We start from the raw sequence: 26,110 nt of genomic DNA, 5'->3' as shown, positions 1-26,110 counted from the left end.
TGTTGCTAAGCTGAAAATTAATCAGTCTCAGATTGTTTTGTTGTTGCTGCTAGAAATGCTTCCCACTAATATAATACCCATGCTTATGTAATATATACCAAATGGCAAAAGCGTAAATTATTAAATCCTAAGTTAAAAGGATGGGCTGGAAATAGGTTTCAACTTTATAATTGTTCTAAATCATTTTTAAAACATAACACAAATTATTCAGAAATGAAATAATTATTCATCACTTAGTATCACTGAAGTGCTAAATTTAAGAATTTGAAATTGCAAAAAAAAAAAAAAAAAAAAAAAAATCTACCCAAAACCCTAGAGTTCTGAGGATAATAATATAAAATTATGTAGTTGAATTAGACCATTTCTAAAAGTCCTTGGTTCAGAGCTAATATTCTTAATTTTGTTTATGACAATGAAAAGTATCTTTTAGCAAAAATAAAGGGAGAAGCTTTACTTAGTCTATTTTTAAAAGTCTTTTGTTCTATTATAAATAGTAAATTCTTTTGTCAAAATATGTAATAAGTATAGTGTGTTTAAAATAAAATAATGGATTTTAAAATATATTAAGTTAAAATGCAGTGTTATTATTGTCATATTTCCTCCAAGAAAAGCTATCATAATGTTTCCTTTCTTTAAAAAAGTTAAAATTTTTAAAATATCATATACCTGAAAGCAATAATCAAAGCAAAAAAAATGATGAAAAGTTCTCAAATACAATAATAATGGTTGAAAAAAATATATCTCCTGGAAATGGAGCCCTTGACTTTTCTGCCCCTCCCCCATCATTTTTGTATTTGAGCATATGAGGGATCTATACAAACTTTATAATTTGTAAGCCCATGAACAAATATTAAACACAAATACTGAACCATATTATAGGAAATTTTTAGGTTTTCTACTGCTAAGTAAACTGCTACTAGTGTTAAAGCATCATGTTTAATAATCAAAAATTTAGTAAATATTAATTGAATATTTAATATTTTATTATTCATAACTGTTTCAACAACAAACCTATAAAAATGAAAACTTCAGGATGTTTTGTAATAACATAGTATTATCTTAGTTTTACTACATGGAAAAAAGGGTTTAACGATTTTTAAAATCACTAATCCTAATATTATTCTCATTTTAGTTGCTTTCATCATGTGTTGCCTCTAATATTCTTCTTTCCTTATGATCTTACACCTCCCTATTTCTCTCTTCTTATCACATTAGTATCCAACTATCTCAATGAATCTTTTTTTTTCAGAGGCAAGCTATACAGCAAACCATCTCTACGAAACACTATGTTGATTCAAAAAAATACTTGTAATAAATCTTTCTATGCCTCACTGTAATTTCATCCTTAACTTCAAATTCAACTAAATTAACTTAAAATTCAACTTTTTAGCTATAATTTTTATCAATTATAAATTACTCTAGAAAGAAATATTCATTTGCAAATTAAGTTACTCAAAGTCAGTCTGACAAAATTTAAAATTTTAATAAGTAAAATAATTTAGAAGTGATTCTGTTAAGCTTAAGTAGAAACTCATTAAGTCAGATTTATTATCCACCCTCATTCTCCACATGGGATGCTGTGAGTTTTGAATGAAACAACCCCAATTGTAACAGAAGAAACATCTGTTGCTTTTTCCCCATCAGGACTTTTCTAACTGAAAAGAAGGGCTTTTCTCCCCTTAACCTCAGTGATTACATTCCTTAAAATAACTACTTTTTTTTTTTAAATGCAACACGTAGTTCAAATTTTATTATACTGATGAAGGAAGTACTGATTGCTCAATAAACATTTACCTAAAAAGTTCAGTTGGTCCATAAGCCGTACATTAAAGTTAAGAACAAGTGATTTGGCTGACAGACTCCTGTTTGGTCCTAAAAATATGGACTTTAGAAGTATTCTTCAAATGGTCAACTCAATTACACTGTCATACATTCTGGGATCATGTCTTTAAAAATATTCAGTGTTAACATGTTTGTTCACAGGGTCTAGATCTACACAGGACCTTGTTTGCTATATTTTCTTTGCCAGTCCAAAACTAACATAATGGCAGTCACTGGCCCAAGAGGCAGACACCAAATGGTGCCACCCACACTCTCACACTGTGCCTCATAATAAACCATAAAGCTGTGGAATGCACCAGCCCCTTTATGAGCAAACAATGCCTGAGCTTCATTAGAATACAGCTGACATTTTCAAAGCACAAATACTTTTAAGAAAATTGTACAAGAAAATGGTAATGAAACATCTATAAAAGCTGAAATACTTTTAAAACATCACATTTATTTCTAGTGACCATCAAAAAACACACTTTATTTTTTGCAATTAAAAAGTTTCAACAGAAACTTGCCCCCTGTTAGGGGCAAAGTTCATTTTATTAACTATTGGAAAGAAATGAAAGTAAAAACTGTTATGATATAACAATTTGGACTGCTTGCCCAACCAATAATCGCACGAAATTCTTTTCAACAAATAATTTTATCATGCAACTGCCTGTCATATATTTGGGATAAGAAATATTTCCAGGACTATTTTTGCTTTTTATTAATTTATCAAGTATGAGAGTGACAAACTAAAGCTAAGTCTCCCCCCTCCCCTCCCCCAACCCCCAAATACACTGTAGTTTCCTTGGCTGCAACATTCAGGAGTCTTGAATTCAGTATGCTATTGCCTATTCCCCAATTTAAAACTGCTGTTAATTACAGAATCTCTAATAAACCATATCAAAACCTCAGCCAGCCGTGTGAAACAAAATGATCCCTCTTACCTGTTCTAAGGAAGCATGCCTCTCACTGCAGTACCAACAACACTCTACAGTCTTTGTTACCATTCAGTGGAAACTTGAGACTCTGTCAGACTTAAGCAATCGAGTTCAGAATAGATCCATTTAAAATACTTCATAAGAATACCAAAAAGATGCTTAAGGGAAATATTACCTATATTGTCCCAAAATCTGTAAACACTTTTCAACAATGATAAAACTCCTATCTGTGATAATATGAATACAATGGTCTCCTCAGAATAGACAGTATAATCTTGAACCCCCAATTTTGAGCTGATTCCATTTAATCTCACTCTCCTCTACAAAAATGTGAATAAAATGCTGAATTATATTAAAAATACAATCAATGGTACATCTAAAATCTGGCAAACATTTTTTTAAATTACTGAATATCAACAGCATCACATTAAAATCTATAGATTAAACTTACTCATTACTCCTGTTTTTTTCATGCCAGGATATTCATTGGCTCGGAAGCAAAGTCAAAGCAGGAAACCTTGATGCATCTTGAAAGCAAAGGTATCCTGAGTTACTGAATGAAACATAAAGGAATCATGAAAGACTGCTGAGACTCACTACTTTCTGAGTCTGAAATAACTATCTTTCTTGTCTTAAAAACATTTTTTTTTGATCCTGCCCCTTTGAGATAGTGTGCATTGCTTCCATGCCAAAATGACTAATATGTTCATCTTTGATATCAACTATGAACAGCCTAATGGTGCTCTTTTTTTTCCCTTTCCACTGGACTACAATTTATTAATTTGCCTCAATTTCCACTGGGTTCTCAAAAGCCAAGCCATCAGAGTATAAAGAAAGCTCTGCCTTGTTCTACCCAAACTCAAATGACTCCAGAACAAAATTACTTACTTGTCTGTTGTTCAAGAACTAGCCTAAGTTCTAGGTTATCATCAAAAGTTTGGCAACCAGATGTTTAATATTTTTGTTTATAGCAAGTCATGAAAATTATCCATTAAGGAAGAGAGAAGAAAATAATCTGTCAGAGGGGAGGAGGACACCAATTAATATTTCATACATCTGTGATCTTATATTTCTATATGCCCAGTAAGTTCTTAATTATAAATATACAATTCCTAATCTTAGTTTTTGTTTTGAGATTGAACAAAAGTTGACCTCTTAAGGTTCTTTTATTCTTTTCAAAATCAGAAAACCATATTATAAAATGAGTAATTTTTATAAAGCTTCCCTGGTCACTTTGTTATATAACTACAGGAAGAGATGGTAGGCATATAAAAAGTAAAAAAGAAAAGAAATATTATATATAACTTTTTGGCAATAATATTTTAATTACATAATTAGGATGTTACTAAGCATTGTGTGAGCATACAATTATAAATTCAAGAATTTTATAGCTTAAAGAGATCTCATCAGTTCATAAATTTCAAGGCTGATTCTTCCAAGTACCCAGCAAGCATTATTTTGATAGCATATAGGTATTTTCCTTTTTTTGATTAAAGACCACATAGATTTGAAACATGCTCCTCTTAAAAACATCTCAGCATTGGCTATGATGAACAATCTAAAGGAATTTCTCCCTGGCTAGTCTTCCTCTCTACCACTAACATGACTTTCATTAATTCTATGTAGCTTGTACTAGAGTAAATCAGAAAACAAGAGAAACAAGGCAAACAGAACCTAGTTGATTCCGCTCCCACAATGTTTCTATTCTGCATCTTTAGTCATTTTGCCCTACTCATTTTCCTTTGGGAGTTCAGAGTTTTATCATCCAGCCCAAACTCTACCCAAAATGGGAGTCCTGCATATATCTTTAACAAGTAATCACTCAAAACTCGACACCACTAATGATTGAACACTCAATATACTACACACGTATACACAAAGCTGCCTTAAATCAGTCCCTTCCACTTTTAGTCATCAATAAAAAGAAGTTCTTATTAATTTGAAAACTATTTTACAGTAATTTCTATCAATTTATAATTTTGCTCTTTATGTTCAACTCTAATCCTTCAAGAAAATCCTTCAAATAAAGAAGCAGAAAGATATAACGGGGTTAAAGTGCTGGACTTGGAAGCATAAAGACCAGAGAGAGTTCAACCTTGATGTTGACAACTACTAGCTACATGACCATGTAGCTCTCAGAGCCACAGCTTCCTCCACTGTAAAATGAGAGGGTTTCCAATATGGCTTCTGAGATCCCTTCCAACTTTAAACCTATAATTCTAAGAACTATGTGAAATAAGTTGTCATATTCCCCTTAAAGTTGCCTTCCTTCTCACTCCAAAGCTAATTATCTCTTTTCCATGTTACAGTTTGTCTCAACTGTTCCCATCCCAACCATCCAAGTTGGGAGAAAGGTATTTAAGAAGCTTTTTGGCTGAATTCTCTCAGAATCTATTCTAAACTTGTTTTTTCCTTGTTCATACTACTAAGAGCAAAAGACTACCACTGTTACATATAATTAATATTCAGATTTACCATTTTATATTTGTTCCTGGAGACAAAAAATGAAGTTTGTTTAGTAGAGGGGATAACATTGTCAGACCTGTATTTTGGGAAAATCACTTTAGTGGATGAATGGAAGAGGGCTTGGAACAAGGAGATATTGGCGGGCAGGTTACTGCAATAGTCCAGTCATAAGTGGATGAAGACTTGCACAAGAACGATACAGGTGTCAGAGGGGAGAAGAGGGCACATTACAGAGATGTTGCAAAGATTTAACTGATAGGTCATGATCAGAGAAATGGAGAGTCCTAGAGGACTTGCCTTCAAAAGCAATTAGGGAGGCAGGGGAGTGTCAAGAGGTTGGAGAGAAAGAATGGGTTTCATTCTGGACATATTCAGTTTAAAATGCCTACCAGACATCCAGTTCAGGATGTCTGAAAGGAATTTAGAGATATGAACTTGCAGATCAGTAGAGAGCCTGGAACAGGACAGATAAGATTTGAGAACCACAAGCAAAGAGACAATAATTAAATTCACAGAAGATGATCTTATAAGATCATCAAGGGAAATAGTATAGAAGGAGAAGAGGACACTTAAGAGAGCCTTTAGAGACAACTATAGTTAGGGAGAATAATCTAGAAGAAGATCCAGCAGAGGAGAAAGAGAAGCAATCAGAGATATTAGGGAAACCAGGAGAAGCTAGTGTCCCAAAACCTAGAGAGAAAAGAATATAAAAGAGAAAGCAAACATCAGAGTCAAAATCTGCGCAGAGAGCAAAGAAAATGAAGACCAAGAAAAGACCACTAAGAGAGAAGCTTTGGAGAAGCTTACTTTGCTGGAGATAAGGTAGAAAGTCAGAGTGAAGGTAGTGAGTGAGGGAAAAAGTGAGGGGAAAAAATCTGGAGGTATCTATTAAAGAAGGCCTTTTCGAGGGATTTAGTTACAGAGGTGGGAAGAGAAATAAAAAGATGGTTAGCAGAGATAAAAAGCTTAAAGTGAGTCTTTTTCCAGAAGAGGGGAAACATGGGACATGGATGTAGACAATTGTGATCTATAAAATGATACACAATAACAGCATTTCTCTCCCATGGTTATTATGGGGTTAAATGAGACAATACATAAAAAGCACTTTGCAAACCTTATACCTATTATCATTCTCTTTAGAGCAAAAGCCAAAATCTACATCAAATCAAGAGAGGTTAAAGTTGAAAAAAGGTCACTTCATGTAATTACAATATTGTAGTTTGACTCAAGCCAGTCAAATAACCTTTTGACTTTAAAAGGGTCCTTTTTTCTTTTTTTTTTTCAAGGCAATTACATTTTTGAAAATTTTTTATTATAGCTTTTTATTTATAAAACATATGCATGCGTAATTTTTCAACATTGACCCTTGCAAAACCTTCTGTTCCAAATTTTCCCCTCCTTCCCCCTCACCCCCTTTCCTAGATGGCAGGTACTCCAATACATGTTAAATATGTTAAAGTATATGTTAAATCCAATATATGTACACATATTTATATTGTTATCTTGCTGCACAAGAAAAATCAGCTCTAGAAAGAAAAAACCTGAGAAGAAAAACAAAAAATGCAAGCAAACAATAACAGAAAGAATGAAAATGCTATGTTGTGGTCCACACTCATTTTCCCATAGTTCTCTCTCTGATTATAGCTGACTCTCTTCATAACTGAACAATTGGAACTGGTTTGAATCCTCTCATTGCTGAAAAGAGCCACGTCCATCAGAACTGATCTTCGTATAATCTTGCTGTGGCCGGGAATCTCCTGGTTCTGCTCATTTCAATTAGCATGAATTCATGTAAGTCTCTCCAGACCTCCCTGAAATCATCCTGCTGGTCATTTCTTATAGAACAATAATATTAAAGGATCCTTTTTTCATAGAGGTTTAATTGATAAAAAGCAGTCACCACAACAAAGAGAGCAAAAGGATGCAGAAACAACCTTGGTCAACAAAGGCCTGATCTCTCTGAAAAGCAGAGAAATAAGACTACCTTGGATCTTGTGCGCACGCGCGCACACACACACACACACACACACACACACACACACACTTCATTCAGTCTTCTGCCTATTAGATAGTACATGATACTTTGGGCAATAGGCATTCTTCATCAAATGTCTGTGGGTCTCCCTGATCTAACAGAATAGTGTTAATGTAAAAACACCTGGACAACTTCATTCTTACGGAATCTTATATCTCTTCCCTCCTTTACTACTAAACATTTCTTACTTTAAATTATATTTTTAACATTCTTTTTTTTCTTAAATCTTAAGTTCTAAATTCTCTCCCCCCCTCCAGTCTTTCCTCCACCCATTGGAACTATTCCCAAAGGACTATAAAATTGCATATTCTTTGACCTACTAATTACCACTATTCTGTATCCCAAGAGATTAAAGAAAAGGGAAAGGTACCTATATGTACAAAAATATTTATGGTAGCTCTTTTTGTGGTGGCAAAGAATTGGAAATTGAGGGATTTCCCATCATTTGGGGAATGACTGAACAAGTTGTGTTATATAATTGTGATGAAATACTCTTGTGCTATCAGAAATGATGAGCAAAATGGTTTAAAGGAGAAAAAAAACTTATATGAACTGATGCAAAGTGAAGTAAGCAGAACCAGGAGAATATCATATCAGTAGTATTGTATGATGATGAACTGTAAAAGATTTAGTTACTCTGATCAAGACAATGATCTAAGATAATTTCAGAGGTCTCATAATGAATAAACTCTGGATGCAGATTGAAACATTTTTTTGTTCCAAATAGTTCTGCGGAATAGTTGGACCAGTTCACAACTCCTCCAACAACGTCCCTCCTGTTCCTTTTGTCTGTCACATCAGCCAATTTGATAGGTATGAAACAAAGCCTCAGAGTTTGCATTAATTTGCATTTCTTTAATCAATAGTGATTTAGAGTATTTTTCATGACTGATAGCTTTGATTTCTTCTTTTGAAAATTGCTTGTTCAGTCTTTTGATTGTTTATCAACTGAGAAATGGCTCCTCTTAGTTTTATAAATTTGTCTTGGTTTTCTATATATTTGAGAAATGAGGCCATTATCAGAGAAAATTTGCTGTGGACTCCTCTCCCCCAACTTCCTGATTTCATTTTAATTGTGTCTGCATTGGTTTTGTTTATACCAAAACTTTTTAATTTCATGTAATCAAAATTATCCATTTTATTTCTCATGTTCTTCTCTATCCTGTTTGGTCATAATTCTTCCTTTATATATATATCTGACAGATAAAATTTTAAATATTACTTTAATTTGCTTATATCACCTTGTAGCTAAATCATATATCCATTTTGCTCCTATTTTGGTATATTGTGTGAGATATTCATGTATGCCTCATTTCTCTCCAGTTTTCCCAGCAATTTTTGTTAAATATTAAGTTCTTGCCCTAATAGCTTGAATCTTTGGGTTTATCAAATACTAGCTTACTATGGTCATTTACTTCTCTCTGATATATACCCCCTGTATTTCTCATCTATTCCATTTATCCACTGCACTATTTCTTAGCTAGTTACCAAACTGATTTGATGTTTAGCATTTTGTAGTATAATTTGAAATTTGGTATTGCTAGGCTACCTTCCTTCACATATTTTTTCATTGATTCTTCTGGTATGCTTGACTTTCTGTTCTTCTAGATTAATTTTATTATCATTTTTCCATCTCTATAATTCTTTGATAGGTTGATTAACATGGCACTGAATAAATGTTTTAAAAACATTAAAAAATAATTTTTAGTAGAATATTGATTTTACTATATTGGCTCAATCTATCCATGAGCAACCAATATTTTTTCAATTGTTTAAATCTATTTTAATTTGTATGAAAAATACTTTATAATTGTATTCATAAAGTCCCTGAGTTTAACTTGTTGGGTAGACTTCCAAGTACTTTATACTGTCTACAATGATTTTAATTAGAATTTCTCCTTTTATTATCTTCCCACTGGGCTTTGTTGGTAATATAAAAAAATTCTAATGATTTGTGTGTGCTTACTTTATATCCTGCAATTTTGTTAAAGTTGAAACTGTTACAACTAATTTTTTACTTGATTCTCTAGAATTCTCTAAGTATGCCATCATATATCATCTACAAAAAGTGATAGTTCTGTTTTCTCAAAGCCTATTTTTATTCCTTCAATTTCTTTTTCATGTCTTATTGCTAAAACTAATATTTTTAATATAGCATTGAAGAGACAAAGATGACACCAAGGGACTTAAGAAACTGGAAGAATGACAGTACTTTCAACAAAAGCAAGGAAATTTGGGAAAAGGTTGCTTTCTGGGGGGAAAGATAGGATTTTAGATGTATCAGGTTTAAGCTATCTCTAGGATATGTAATTTGAAAAGTCCAAAAGGTAAATGGTAGTATGAACAGAAGATCTGATTAAAGACTAGGCTAGATTTGTAGATCAGAAAATCATGTGCATAGATTATGATAATTAACCCATGAAAAATTATGAGGTCATTGAGAGAGAAAATAAAGAAAAAAGAACAAGTCCCAGGATAGAATGTTGAAGATTGCAGTTAGAGGGTTCGATGTGGTTCGTGAACCAAAAAACTGTGAGAAGAAGAAAACAGGAGGGAGGATAACCTGGAGAAAACAGAGTTATGAAATCCCAGAGAGGGGAAATTATGCTTTGGGGAGGGAGGGAGAGGTGAGTAGTCAGTAGTATTAAAAGCAGCAGATTAAAATAGAAAAGAAGAAGGAAATAAGTATTCAATGTATGCCAGGCACTGTGCTAAGAGCTTTACAAATATTACATCATTTGATCCTCACAATCTTATAAGATAGATGTTATTTATGATTCTCATTTTAGAGGAGAGACACATGCCTTATTTTCAAAAATATGGAATAAACTAGAGTTTGTAAACTTTAATCCACTAAACTTAATCTGAAACCTTGAAAAACTCTTTGACTGTGTTATTAAAAGGATGGTTGGTAATCTTTTCACAGATTACAAAAAGAGAAAGACTTCATTAGGAAAAGATCCTTTATATTAGGATAGCATTACTAAATGGGCAGATCAGGAAAATCCTATAGATTTCCAGATTTTAACAAAGCATTTAATAAAGTTTCTCATAATAATTTTATGGGAAAAGAGGGCAGATACAGGGTAGACAACTGACACTGGCTGAATTCCCTAGCCAAAAGCTAATCATTAATGAATCTATTAAATCTTGCAAAGGCAGTCTCAGGTGGAGTACCCTAGGTTTTTGTGCTTGATCTTGTGGTGGGTAACATTTGATATGATTTTTTAAATGTATGAAAATAAAACAATACAAACAAACAAAAAACCCAGATTAAATAAAAGTTGCAGTGAACATACCCAGCAAACATCTGTAAGTACAATTAAATAATTGTGTCTGTTACTGTGGCATTGTGATGACCGTGTATTTTAAAATCAGCCGGAATCAGGAATTCAGGTTAAGGGAAAATCTTCAATCTTTATTCTCAGTAGGGGTGAAGAAGGATCGGAGGTGAAGGGGAGATCGAGATAGCAATGTGTGCAGCTGCTTCAAGAAGCCAGCCAGCCATCTCTTTTCGCTCCTCTCTCCGCCCCTCTGCCTCCACCCACCAAAATCATCATTTCCTATACAACACATCAGGACTTGCACAAAGAGTGGGTGAGGGCCATTCTTTCTCCAAGCATATATATTAATAGAATATGGTCCAATTACTATTTAGCCTCACGTGCTTGGGACCTCAGTGCATCAACTTGAGCTTCAGCCCATTACAGGCATGAATCTCAAACAAGCAAGTTATAAGGATCTTGGGGAGCTAGACTAGATAGGAATAGGCAAAGGTTTTTTATCATTTTTAACAAAGACCTAAATAAAGTCATAGAAATCATGCTTATCAAATGTGTGTATGACACAAAGTTAAGATGGAAAGCTAATATATTTTATGACACAATCAGTATTTTAAGACTTATTATTCTTAGACCATTGATTGGCCCACTCTATCAGGATAACATTTTATAGGGATAAATGTAAAGTTTGACTGAGGTTAAAAAATCAACTTCACAAATATAAGGTGGGGGAGGCCAAGCTAAAGAAAAATTCATCTGAAAAACTGCAACAGTGTTTATATAGCAGTTAAAAAAGCTCATGTAACATTAGGCTGCATTATAAGAAGCCTCACATCCAGGTTTAGGGAAGAGATAATCCCATCACACTTTGCTCTAGTTAGATCATATCTAGAACATCATGTCCAGTTCTAGATATTGTGTTTTAGGAAAGATTTTTAAAAGCTGGAAAATTTCTAGAGAAGATCACCAAGGATCACGAAGACCCTTGAATTCATGCCATCTGAAGGAGGGATTAAGCATCGAAAAGAGAAAATTTGGGAGGGCCAAGAAAACTATTCAAATTTTCAAAAGTCTGTGAATGTTAAAGGAGATTAAACTTACTCTACCTGACACTAGAGGGAAGAATTAGAAGAAATAGGTAGAAAATGTAAAGAAGCAACTGAAGTGTTCAAGGTCAAGAAAAACTTCCTAACAAAGTTATTCCAAAGTGGAATGGACTGCATCAAGAAATACTCACTGAAGGTTGGTCCACATGACCTTTGAGATTCCTTCCAAATCTGAAATTATGTTTCCCTCTATATAATCTATGCTTTATTCATCTTTTAAGATTCAATTCAAAACCTATATCTTCCATGAATCTTCTAATAATCACTTTAGCTTAGAATGACTATTACTTACCCTGAATTACAGAAAACCTAAAACATTTTAAAACCAAGGTTATATTCTTCTCAAAAGAAAAATCTTACATCCATATATTCTGTGCATGTACATCTGTATATTCTTCTTCAATAGCATATAAGATCTTTGAGGTCAAGGATTTTTTTTCATTTTTGTCTTTGTGTCCCTGGCTTCTAGCCCAGTACCTAGCACACAGTAGGTACTTATCAAATATTGATTGATTGAAGTTGTGTATCTTAATCAAAATTAACTACTTTCTGATTTAATACAATTACTTATTTGACTGAGAAATTACATTTTATAATAAAAAAGGTGTTGGAGTCAAGAAGAACATATATATATACATTAGTCCACACACACACATTTCTCTGAGCTTCAACAAGACTCTAAGAACATGAGTTACAATAGCAGTTAAAGATTTCCCACACTAAAAAAATCAGAGGTCTTAGATTGTTTAGAAGTACCTAGAGAAGAACCCCAGAGGCCACTAAGCCCAAACTCTTCCTTTTACCTATGAGGAAGCTAAAGTTCAGGGAGGTTCAGTGTCTTGTCCAAAATCATAAAGGTAGAAGGAGACAAAAGCAGGGTGTTGATCCTGGCTGACAAATGGCAGAGATTTGGATATTAGATGTAGATCATACAAGAAGAGTCAACTCATCTGTTAGAATTAAATCCATCTCTCTAAAATAAGCTTGTGGGCCTGTCTTCTCATCCCAAAACAGTGTGCTCATTCAGATGAGGAGCATGGGTTTTCCATATATGATATTGTGAGCTATAAATTACTAGCGTCTGATGACGCCCTAAGATACAAAAGGAACTGATTCAAATATGAAAGAATAAAAGCTATAGCTATTTTGTTATTTTTTTAAATGATAGTAAGGGACTATTCTCAAAGGAAGACATGCAAGTATTGACAGTAATAGGGAAAAAATGGTCACAATCATCAATAACAGAAATCCAAATTAAAACTCTAAGGAGTCCATCTTGTATCTACTGTTTTGATAAAATGGACAATTTTGGATAACAAAAAAGCAAAATTACATTTGTTAAAGAAACTGTGGGAAAACAGGCACACTGATCCATTAGTAATAGATCTATGAATTCATCCAAATATTAGGGGAAAAAAAATAGAACTATACACAAAAATCACTAAACTCTGCCACAACCTTTGATCTGATGTTATGATTACTTGGCTTATATACCCATAGAGATCAAAAAAGGAAAGTATATATATATATATGAAAAACATTTATAGTATCACTTTTTTGCTATACCAGAAACTAAAAAGTATTCAACAATTGAGGAAAGGCTAGACATTTTATTGATATGTAAATATAATAGGATATTATTGCACCTTAATAAACCACAAAAGGGATAGATTCAAAGAAAGCTGGGATACATTTTATGAAGTTTTCCCAATTAACTGAGAAAAAAATCCTTGTAGCAAACTTCTCTGATCAAAATATTCTAACCAATATGGAGGACAGCTAGACAGCAAAGCAGATAGAGAACAGGATCTAAAGTCAGGAAGACCTGAGTTCAGCTCTCACTTCAGATACTTGATAGCTGGGCAAGTCACATAGTCTCTGCCTCAGTTTTCTCATCTGTAAAATGATCTGGAGAAAGAAATGACAAACCACCCTACTAACTTTGTTAAGAAAACCTCAAATGAGGTAAGACACTAAATGAATCCAACGTGGAAAAGATCTATTTCAAATATATATATAAACAAAAGTTATGCCCAATAGATTGATAGTTTGTAAAAAATGATACAGAATGAACTATGGAAAATAAGGGAAATTATTTATATAATAATGACAAGATGGTAACAGAAAATAATCTTTGAAAACTTAAAAACCTTATCTGTGCAGATTCCCAGCATTAATCCAGAAGACTAGTGATAAATTATACTTCCAACCTCTCAAGAGACAGGGATTTTCTCATATGGCGAATGTATGGATAGGTTTCATTTGACTATATTTAATTGTTACAACCGAAGGCATTTGGGTTTTTTGTTGTTTTTGTTAAGAGGGGAAGAGGGCAGAAGGAAGTTCAAAAAGAGATACAACCAAGACAATGTTATATTTTCCATAATAAATTCACATATCTAAAAAACAAATTGTACAAAACTAACAGTTTCTTTTCTGTTCTTTGTACATGGATTGCCAATGTTTATCAAACTCAGAAAAAAAGAATGGAAAAAGGAAAATGTCACAAAATTTTCAAAAAGACAATATATTCCACAAAATATAAGCCAGGGAGATTTATTTAAATTACTGGCAGAATAATACATTCTTGAATTCTGCCAGTAATTTAAATAAAGAGAAATGCCTTTAAAGGCAAAGTCTTCAGATAAAAGTCCAATCTCAGAGACATATTAGCTCTGCAACTCTGGAAAATCACTTGACTGGTCTACTGGACATCTCAAACTGGATGTGTCACAGACATCTTCAATTCAACATGTTTGAAACTATTCATCATCTTTTCCACCAACCTTACCCAACTTATAAATGTTGCATTATTATCAAGGGTACCACCATTTCCCCATCATCTAGACTTGCAATTTAGGAGTCATCATTGGCTCCTTTCTCTGACCTCACTCCAATATCCAATCACTTGCCAAGTGATGTCATTTATGTCTTTGCAGCTTCTCTCCCAGATACACCCTTCTGGTATTGGCCTTCACCAGGTTGGTCTCTCCTTGCCTCCAGTTTCTGCCTATTCTACCTTATCCTCCACTTAGCTGTCAAACTGATCTTCCTATAAAGCTCCTATATATAATCTCCTAATCCCATTCAATAAGCTTCAGTAACCTCCTATTGCCTTCCAATGTTTTTGTTAGATTTTAAAGCTCTTCATAATGTGGTCCCTCCTACACCTTATTCCCTGTCCCCTGCTAGTTCTATGATGCTGTGCCACAGATCCCTTTGCTGTTCTTTGAACATAACACATTCTATTTCCAGATTCCATGACTTTCCCATGGCTATCTCCCCTGTCAAGGATTTTCTTCCATATCTCTACTTCTAGATTCCTTCAAATCTCAGCTAAAAAGCATTTCCCAACCTTTCTCAATGCTAGTGTCTTCCCTCTGCTAATTATTACCCACTTATCCTGTATGTATTTTATTTGAACATAATTGTTTATATATTGTCTCCTCCCTTTAGACTGTAAACTCCTTAAGAGTAGGGATTATTAGTTATCGTCTTTCTTAGCATTACCAATGTATATAACAGTATCTCTGGCACATAGTAGGTATTTAATGAATGCTTGTTGCATTGAGATGACTAAAGTTAAAAATGTGCTAATCAAAATTTGGGGTTGTTTTATTTAGGGATTAAGTTGACCTGGTATAAATGGTGAAAGACGGATAATGAGATATGGTTCCAAATACATATAATATCAATGAACCTGCTGATAATGCTATTTCAGTGTATAAAAAGAGATAGAAAAGTATAATTTATCTAAAGTTTCCTAAAGTGCCATTTAAATATATATACATATATATATCTTCTAGTTGGAGTTGGGATAGTCCTTTCTATTTAGTTAACTAAAATCTCTACCTCCATTTTAGGGTATCCATGGAAACTAAAAGTCTCAAGAATTAGGAAGATTGGTTACAAATAGAATTACATATTGTGTACATAAGTACATATTCAGTTCTCCACTAAAATGATAACCTACTTTGATGACTCAGTTTGGCTCAGAGGGGAGGCTCAGAGGGTTACTGCAGGCCATGTTAGGGGAGCGCAGGGTCTTAATAGGATGGAACTCTGTGTGTTAATTTCCAAAGACTTAACAATTTAAAAAAGAGTAGATTATCACCAAAAGGTGGACTAAGAGGTAATGGTACAGAGGATGGGGTCCACAGGGGTCAACATCCTATGAAGCTCCTGAGCTGTACAAAAATGAGCAGCAGAAAGATTTGGCTTATAAGTCATAGCATACTTTATTACTCTTACATTAAAGCATGAGAGAATTAGGATCTGCATTGCTGGAGAGAATATTCATATCAATGAAATAATGGATTTCTAAAGTACTGATTTAAGTATATATCTAATAAACAGCAAACACTGTTTAGTAACGAAGTTAGTTTGGTGAATAATTTCAAAAAGAAGTATTATTTTATACTAACCCTATCAAAAAGGAAAATTCAAAATTGTCCCGATCTCTCCTAATACAATTGTTCTACAGTAAGAACTAATGGAGAGGGAACTTACATTGACAATACAGCAGCCTAATGATTTAAAAAGCAAAAGGAAATGTCTTTGGCAATTCTTGGCAAGACAAGATAAAGCTTGCAGGAGATACAACAAACACATTGGATGACAGAGTTGATAGAATAGTGGTGTCTCTCTTCCCTTCCCTGGCCAAATTCCATGATAAAGCTCTTTGTTTGCTACCACTATTTCTCACTCCTTAATGCTCCATCTCCAATTTTATCATTCAATTGAAAATACTTTCTCCAAAGTTATCAATGACTTTTAATAACCAAATCTGAGGATTTTTTTCTCAGTCTAACCTTTTTCAATCTATCCAAAGCATTTAACATGCTGACCATGATCTTTTTCTGGATACTATGGCCTCTCTGAGTTTTTGTGAAACTACTTCCTCTTGGTTCACCTTTTATCTTTCTAACCACTCTTTCTTAGTTTTTTCTGTGGGTATATCATCCATCTCATATCCTTAAATGTGGGTGTTCCCTAAGGTTCTGACCCAATCATTCTCTTCTTTCTTTACAATTTGTTGGAAGGTACAGTATCCTTCACGAGTACATCATCATTTTTATGTAGATGAGTTCCAATTTAGAGATCCAGTTCCAGTGTCCACTGAGTTTCAGTAACACATCACTAATTACCTATTGTACATTTTGAACTAAATGTCCCAGACATATTTTAAAACTCAGTGTGAACTTATTATCTTTCTCCCTAACCCCCTCCCACGTTCACATTCTCTTACTTCTGCTGAAGATACACTATCCCTCCTGTCTTCCAGGTTTATAATCTTAATATTATCTTTAACTCCTCACACTTCCTCATTCCATATAACTGATTAGTTGCCAAATCTTTCCATTTATACTGTCATGATTTATTTCACATCCTTAAATCAGGCCCTTCCCAATTCTTTCCTAGATTATTGCTAGAGATTCCTAATAGGTCTCCCAGACTGAAGTCTTTCTCTGCTCCAATTCATTCAACATTTTGCTGCCCGGGTAATTTTCCTTATTACTTAATTACTTAATACAGACCTGACCGAGTGATTTCCTTATTCAATTGAAATTCTAGCAGATTTCATATGCTTCCAGGTTAAAATATAAATCTGTTTAACTTTTTTTTTTTTTAAGCCTTATACATTCTTGCAACAACATCTCTCTTCCATACTCATTGGACATTACTCCCACTCTCACACTTTGTGATCTAAACATGGGACATCTCTTTGTTCTTCACACATTATACTCCAATCTCCTGTCCCCAGTTCTTTATAGGAGCTATCTTTCATGCCTGGAAGGCATTTTCTCTTTACTCCTATCTCACAGCATCCTCTTTAAGACAGTGTTTATCTTATACATAATGTTTTCTCATCCCCCAATTTAAAGTGCCCTTCCTCCAAAACTACCTTCTGTTTAAGTACTTAGTATAATTTCTTTCACATGTATTAACTTTCTATTTATGCTGCACACATTTTTATATGTCCTTATCTCCCCATCATAATAGAAGCTCCTTGCATAAGGATTAATTCTTTGTACTTGTATCCCTAGCACCTGGCACAATGCCAGGCATATAGTGGGCATAAATACTTATTCACTGAAAAAAATGGGCTTTTACAGCAGACCACAGCTTGCAATCACTGAAAGGAATTTACTATGATGAGATCTATTCCAGGGTCTTATGAATTCTGGGCACAAATCACTGTCCAGCTGCAGTGCCTAAGATCACATTCTAAAGGTTCACATCAATGGGCTATCAAAGTTTAAAATTGCACTAAGATTTCTGGGATATCCTCTATACTCCATGCCTAAAATGGATCTGTGATTTCATTGATATATGATTTGCTTAAATATGGCAAATCTCTTTCAAATCTAATCTTTGTGACTTTATGTCATTTGGAAATGTATCTAAATTTTTACTTTACCAATTGTTTTATCAAATTAGCAAGTATTAAGAGAGTTCTAAATAAGCGAGTTTGATAAAATAGAAGTGAGTATAGCACCAGGGAAATAATACTGTCATTCTTCACATTCTCACATCAAGTTTGTTCCTTAACCAATATTTCATTTTACCCTAAAGAATAATTATTTAAATTTCAGTTCCTTTTCTCTCCAGAAGAATGATCAGAATAGTTTTGAAAAAAGCAATATAAAAAAGGGTAGGTAGAGAACAAGCATTTAAGCAGCATCTACTAAGTGCCAGGCACTATGCCAAGTACCTAACAAATAGTATCTTACTTGAGATAATAAAAGACAAAGTTAAACATTTGTCAAACTATTTTTGTCACCATAATATTTGGCACTTGAGGTAGGGGTAATAATGAGGACTTTGCCAACCTATTTTCTACCCCAATTACTTTAAATATAGTAGCTATATACTTGCATTGTCAGTAGTGACTACCCTTGTGAGTAGATGAATCTTCCTTGAAGTCTGAAAGAATATTAATTCCTAGCTAGTTATGCTGATAAGCATGTTATCCTTAATTTAGTCTAATAACTAAGGATGTCTCAGATAACTTCTGAGTTACTCCTAAATCCTACTTTCTAAGAAAGCCTTTTTATTTCAAATTACAGTTTATGATTTACATAAAGACTATCTTTTTGAAAGTTAACCTAACATGCTACATATTTTCATGACATGTAACACTATGGAGAAAAGCTCTAGAATCAGGGCAGTATTGATGAAGAAGGGATGAATTCTATGTATTTTCTCTTAGTGTGACCAATGATCTATTTAGTCTGGAGATCAATAGGTGAAATAGCTTGTATGTCTAAACACAAAGCATTGTTAGGGATAGATTAAGTTGTTCCATCCAATTTCAACTTTTGCCTTATATACCTGAATAATTTGAAATCTATAAAAATCTTAAATTATTTTAAACTTTGTAAGTAAGATATTTTCTTCTAAGAAACTAACTGTTAGGGATATAGTACAAGGAGGACTTTGTGAAATTTACTTTATACCTAATTATGAAGCAGTAAAACGATAATCATCTAGGAAAATAGAACAATATGGTAGGTTTTGGCCAACCTATCTGGTTAGAAGAGGAAATATCCCAAGAGTGTGGGAAAAATTTAAACATAGATATAGAAAAATAAAATTATAAAGAAAAAGACATATAACAGTAAGACACAAAACTTTTCACTTGTTTTAATAACTACATTTAATAACTACCTTTGCCGATATCTTGGCACTCAGCAGTTCAGTAGAATGAAAGCAGTCTCCAGGAAATGGTCACTCCTTGACTAGCCATGCATAATCCTCATTCCTTTTAGGCTGCTGTCAACAGAATATCTTGGGCACACTTCCACGAACAATGTAAAATCACGCTGTCCATTTTCTTAATGTATCCTTGAATGCTCATGCCTTTATCTTTGTAAATTATCAATAAAGGATGTTTAGTAAATTTTCTAAGGACTTATTTATTTTTTTTCCCTTATTCTCTAAGGACTCATTTTCCCTGATTCCAACACCTAAAAGACCTGACAAGTCTAGCTCAAATGTTATCTGATTTTCCATTCATAGCTTAGGAAAATTAATAGTGTAAGATAATTATGAAATTGAACTTGATACTATAAATTTCACTGGTAAAGATGTTATAACTAGATTTAATATAACATCTTATAGTCACATTTTCTGCAAGAGATCACAGCTTTTAATCACTGAAAGCAAAGTGCAATAATAACATTTATCTCAGTCTTTTATTTAATTTTGGGCACAGAATTTGTATGTCATTGTTGATGTTCAGTCATTTTCAGTTTAACTACCTGTAACATGTGCAGTTTTCTTTTCTTTTCTTTTTCTTTTTTTTTTGGCTGAGGCAATTGGGGTTGTGACTTGCCTAGGGTCAGAGCTGAGAAGTGTTAAGTGCCTGAGACAACATTTGAACTCAGGTCCTCCTGACTTCAGGGCTGGTGCTCTATCCACTGCACCACCTACCTGCCCCCCATGTGCGGTTTTCTTGGCAAAGATACTGGAATGATTTGCCATTTCCTTTTCCAGCTCATTTTATACATGAGAAAACTGAGGCAAACAGGGTGAAGCGACTTCCCCAAGGTCATACAGCTAGTGTCTGAGATCACATTTGAATTCAAGTCTTCCTGATTCCAGGCTTGCTTTCTGTTCACTGCTGATATTTATATGCCTTTTCTAGCTCTAAATTTCTCTATATCTTGATCCTTTGAAATTCTCATATGCTTTTTCACTGATATGCATGAAATGTTTCTAGAAGAACTAGGCTTATGTACATGATATGACCTTAATCATTATTTTAAACTGATCAGTCAATATGTATTTGTTAAGTCCCTATTATAGGTTAGGCATTGAGAAGAAAAAGAAAAAAAGTGAGAGTCCCCAGCCTCAAATACTTTTCAGTCTAGCCAATGAACACTGTGTGTGCGTGTGTGTGTGTGTGTGTGTGTGTGTGTGTGTGTGTGTGTGTGTGTAAGAAATGGGGGAAAAAAGTACTAGAATCTGGGAAGACAAGGAAAGGAATAATGTAAAAAGTGGTACTCGGGAGTTTAAGCAGCAGAACTAGGCAGGGAGTATACTCCTGGCTTGGGTGACATTTAGCACAAAGGAATGGACACGGCAGATGGAATGTTAAGGATGAGGAAGAATTAGAAAGGCAGTTTGGATGAACCACCATGTATTTGAAGGAGACTAATATGGAGTAATACTAAAAAAGCAAAGGGTTCTAAATGTCAAACAGGGATACATATATTTTATTGTGGAGTTCACTGAGTAGAGATATAATTGGGTCAGATTGGTACTTTAGGAAAATTGAGGTTCTCTTATTAGTGGCTTTTTTCCCTCTAAAATCTCTAGTAATTTATCAAATACCTCCTCTCTGATTAGTAAGATCTATTTTTATACTCTAAATGACAGAGGAAAAACTAACAGGATCAAATAAGTACATATTGGTCAATGTACTTAATAAATATCTGTTGATAATTTTAAAAATTCTGTTAGTAATCTAAACACTATACTGAAAATAAATATATGCCAACAATCTTGTCTTTTTCCTTTTTTAAAAAAATCCTCATGTTGCCTATAAAGCCATGCTACTTTAACTGATCTTTGTTGTTGTTTAATCAATTAGTCATAGCCAACTCTTGGTGACACCATTTGGGGTTTTTGTGGCAAAGATACTGGAGTAGTTTTCCAACTTTAGCTTGAATAATTCCTGAACTGAATTATCACTATATTTGGAGATTCAGATACTCCCAACATATGTTGCACTGGTAACAAAGTCAGATATAAGTTGTTTATAGTTTGTTTCCTAAATGTCTTTCAAAAGCTACCATACAAATGATTTAAGTCAAGTCAACAAGTACCTATTATGTTGCTAAGAATAGTGTTAGGTACTGGGTAAACAAAGCAAGGCAAAAACAAAAGCAAAATAAAAGTCTCTATTCTGAAGGAGCTCACAGTATAATGGGAAACACAATATGCAACAATTGTTGTTAGTCCCTTTTCAAAGGGACATTCCTAATGGGTGATGCCTTGACTTGCTTATGAATTGAATTTAAGCAAGGTAGAGTTGTACCAGGTCATCAATTGCCTTCCTCTCTTCCAGAGTCATTGAAGCCTAGTGGCAAGACAAAAATAAAAATGACTGGTCATAGCCAGAAATGCAATGGATGACCATCAGTCTCTGATGTCTGACTAAGCTCTAAGCACTCCACAGCAACTACTTCAGCTGCCTCCATGGTTGTTGGAATAAACCATTCTCATCCACCCATTCTATTGGGAGAAGCCGTAACCAGCTTGGGTTAATTACTCTCCTAATGCACCAGCAACTTTAAAGTCTATCATCTACCTTCCACCTGGATTACCCATCTGTTGACAGTTTGACCACAGTGTGGCTGATGCACATGCTACAGTTTTATGAAGTCATAAATGAGAGGTGGACAATAGGTGGACACCAAAGGTGAAAGCCCCAAAAAGGGCTTGAAAAGCCCCATCACCAGAGGTTCTAGTCTTCTCTAACACCTTCATACCATCTTAGAGATAATATTAGAAGGAAGGTACTAGTATTAAGAGAGATTGGGAAAGGTTTCTTACAGAAGGGAAGATTTTATTTAGGACCTAAAGAAAATCAGAAAAAACAGAAAACAAACATGAGGAGGGAAAGAATTCAAGTAAGGGGAATAACCAGTGAAAACACACAGAACTGATAAAGATTCATATACAAGAAACAGTAAGGAGGTCCAACACTGAATCACATAGTAACAGAGGGCAATAAGGAATAAGAAAACCAAAACGTAGAAAGGGATTTAATTTAAAGGAAAAATCAAGAAAATGCATTAATGTTTTTAGATTAACCTGGGATATGGAGATAGAAGAAATGTAGTGCTCCATCAAATACAACTCCCTCATTTAAAAGATTAGAAAACTGAGACATCAAGAGAAGAAATTTCCCAAGTCACACATCTAAGTAGGTGATAGGGTCAGGCTTCAAATGTGACACTTAGGTCTCCAAACTCAGTGTCCTTCCACTATACAACAAAACAATCATGTGTCAGATAGGAATTATAGGCATGTCTTATGATCATTGTACTTAGAACGACAGGTTTAAAACTATAAGAGATTTTAGAGGGCCACATACAGTATAAGATTTTACAGATTAGGAAACTGAATCCCAGAAAGGTTTAATAGTTTGTTCTAGATCACAAAGGTAATGAGTAGCAGAACCAGGAATCTAACCAGGCCCTCAGATGCCAAACCAGTACCTTTACCCTCATGCCTTATCTTCCTTTTAATCACAGAATGAGAGATTTTCAGAAGTGAAAATGATTTAGGAATTTTCTAGCCAAAACTACCATAAGTAGAAAGTAGAAGGCTTTCACCTGTAAAAAAACAAACAGATAAAAATTTAAAATTTTTTCATCTTCCCCTTTAAGATCTCCAGTGAAAGGGAACTTGTTACATTAGAAGGCAATCCATTCCACTACTGGATGCATGATATCAATGTTTTTTACTTTCATAATGTATACCTCCTAATGTATAAGCCATATCTAATAACATATAGACTCCCATGATATCAGCTACAATAGTACCAAGTGTGAAATGTGAACAAATTCACTATCCATACTCTTTGAAGACTTGTAAAAGGAACTGAGGATGATCAACCTAGAAAAGATTCCTAGTTGATTCCTAGGTGATGTTTGTCTTTAAGTACTAATAAGTAATAAGTACTACTACTAATCATAAGACAGTTTTGTTTGGTCCAGAGGATAAATATAGGAATAGCTGCAAAGAAGTAATGTCTGACGTTTGAAAAAATTTCTTTTTTTTTTTTTATTTCTTTTTTTTTTTTTAATTTAATAGCCTTTTATTTACAGGTTATATGCATGGATAACTTTACAGCGTTAACAATTGCCAAACCTCTTGTTCCAATTTTTCACCTCTTACCCCCCACCCCCTCCCCTAGATGGCAGGATGACCAGTAGATGTTAAATACATTAAAATATAACTTAGATACACAATAAGTATACATGACCAAAACATTATTTTGCTGTACAAAAAGAATCAGACTCTGAATTATTGTACAATTAGCTTGTGAAGGAAATCAAAAATGCATGTGTGCATAAATATAGGGATTGGGAATTTAATGTAATGGTTTTTAGTCATCTCCCAGAGTTATTTTTCTGGGCATAGCTAGTTCAGTTCAACTGCTCCATTAGAAATGATTTGGTTGATCTCGTTGCTGAGGATGGCCTGATCCATCAGAACTGGTCATCATCTAGTATTGTTGTTGAAGTATATAATGATCTCCTGGTCATTTCACTCAGCATCAAAATTTCAATATTCTATACTTATTAGGGAATTATATCTTCCAACATTATCAACTGTTTATTAAATCAGAAAAATATACATACTTTTTCTGTGTTCTTTTAGCAACCCTGTGTAAAATGATCCAGTGCAGGAATTTTGGGGTTTTTGAACAGGAAATATTGTGTAATGGAAAGAACAATTCAGCAGAACTGAATTTTGGGCAAAACTAGTTAAGTAATCTTGGTCAAGTCATTTAACTTACTTGGGCTTCAGGTGTGGACCGTGACTAGGAATAAAAGCTGGTCAGTAAAAACTAGTAGACAATAAGAAGTTGGAAAGACTCTTAAATAAATTCTTAAAACAAGAAGTTACATAAGAAAAAGAAATTTTACTTCAACAGTCCTAATCTTTCTAAAGGATTACAAACTGACTTACTAAATATGGATGTTGAAATAACACGAGCTTGTGTGTACCATTTCCTCTAAGAGGAGATTCAGTTTATGGCATTTTCATAAGTAGGAGGAGTGGTTCACTTCAAGATCTCTACAAAGAATAGGTATCATTACTTCTAGGTCTAGAAATCAATCAATTCATCAACAAGCATTTGAGAGTTCAATATGTTATCAGGCAAGGTACTAAGCACTGGGGATAAAAAACAAAAATGACATCAAGAGTTTACACTCTATCAGAAGGGACAACTCATACAAAATATACTAAATAAATACAAAGTAAATTTTGTTTTGGAGGAGAGCCCTACAGCTGGAGCCGGTGGGATAAAGGGAGGTATATCAGGAAAGACTTCATTTAGATTCTGCTTAAACACAGTGTTGCAGAAAATAAGAAATTCTAGAAGGTTCATTCCTCTCTAGGCTACATTGTAGACTACTTCTACCATGCCCCAGCTCTTCATGCTGAATTTTCACTATTCACGTCTTATTCACAAGTTAGAATATCCTCTGTGCTTGTAGTCTTCTCTAACAGACTGGATGACTTCTCTCAGAAATTCTATTTCTATTTGGTCTCATCACTCTCCAAGCTGCACTCCAGATTTTCTTTACTGTGTCCCAATGCCAGATACTCCTGAGTCCCTTTCAACTTCCTTTTATGTGTTATCTTACCCCTCTGGAAAATAAGTTCATTGAAGCTAGAAGTCTTTCTTTCTACTTCTATTTGTATTTATAGTACTTGGCACATATACTAAATGACAGAGGTGAAGAAGAAAAGGATTCTAGGGATGGGGACTGGTCAGTACAAAAGCACAAAGAGAGGAAACAAAGGCTGTAAGAAGAGGTCAAAGTTGTATATATTGTAAAATAGGAGGGAGGCAGGGAGAAAAGGAAGAAAGGAAGTAGAAGAGAGACAGACAGATAATAAGAATGAGATTGGAAAGGCAGGTATGGCTAGAAAGAAGAGCTCATTTTTCAGATTTGCATGGTCAGAATTGAACTTAGGATAATCACTTGAAAATGAAGCAATTTAACAATAATCACCATACCGGAGAATATAAAACAATGGAGTAATTAAAAAGGAAAAATCGATTTGCCTCATCTAAATAATTGTAAAGCATCATCCCAGCTTTTCTAAGTCCAAAATCTGCAGTCAACATACCATAATGATTTCTGAGAGCATGGATATTTTGTAATTCTACTAAACCACAATCCAAATTGCAAAAACAGGAAGATTAAAAGATGGAGTAACCAAGATATTGTTTAGAAACATTCTTTTTAAATTCAAATTTCAATAATTTAAAGATAACAAGTAGGAAAAGGTCTCAATTTTGATCATTTATGCTTAATTTCAGTAAACATCCTCATTTGGAAGTTAAAGTAGCTGGGAAAATGCTGTAAATATGTAATTTTTGAAAAAAAAAAAAAAAAAAACCATGACCCCAGACTCATAAGGAAAAATAATGTGTTTTTGTATAACTAATGATAAAATGAATTATAGAAGTAGGAAGTCTCTTTTTCAGGCCAGAAATAAGTTTTTAAAGATCTTAAAACCAATCCCACATTGAGAGTGCCAAACCTAAGTAATTATGTTTGATGAATATAAAATTTTATATCAAATTCCCTAAACAAAAATAGATTAGAAACCAATAAAAAAAATAGGCCAAAAACATTAAGCCATATTCAAAATCAAATCAAGTGGTATCCACAGTAAATATATTTGAATAGGCATATTATTCTT

At 33.8% G+C, this 26,110-nt stretch overlaps 1 protein-coding gene across 28 annotated transcripts in view; it reads right to left on the bottom strand.

The window, feature by feature from the left end:
- Positions 1–26,110, bottom strand: part of TFDP2 (transcription factor Dp-2) — a 153,360-nt gene that overhangs the window by 78,724 nt on the left and 48,526 nt on the right. For 9 of the 28 annotated variants that reach the window (XM_031957840.1, XM_031957846.1, XM_031957844.1 and 6 more), the window contains exon 1: positions 3,211–3,384. The exons of 10 other annotated variants lie outside the window; for them this stretch is intronic. Coding sequence is in view for 2 of the 18 variants with exons in the window: in XM_031957830.1 (XP_031813690.1) it covers positions 3,211–3,232 (22 nt within the window). In the remaining 16 variants the exon portion in view is untranslated. Of the gene's footprint in view, positions 1–2,765; positions 2,856–3,210; positions 3,387–19,318; positions 19,517–26,110 lie in introns of those variants that run through there. 9 more of the 28 variants (XM_031957836.1, XM_031957847.1, XM_031957853.1 and 6 more) reach the window with 4 other exon arrangements.

This window comes from Sarcophilus harrisii, chromosome 3 (assembly GCF_902635505.1).
Source record: "Sarcophilus harrisii chromosome 3, mSarHar1.11, whole genome shotgun sequence".
Classification (NCBI taxonomy): domain Eukaryota; kingdom Metazoa; phylum Chordata; class Mammalia; order Dasyuromorphia; family Dasyuridae; genus Sarcophilus; species Sarcophilus harrisii.
This window is presented reverse-complemented; position numbering and strand designations above follow the sequence as displayed.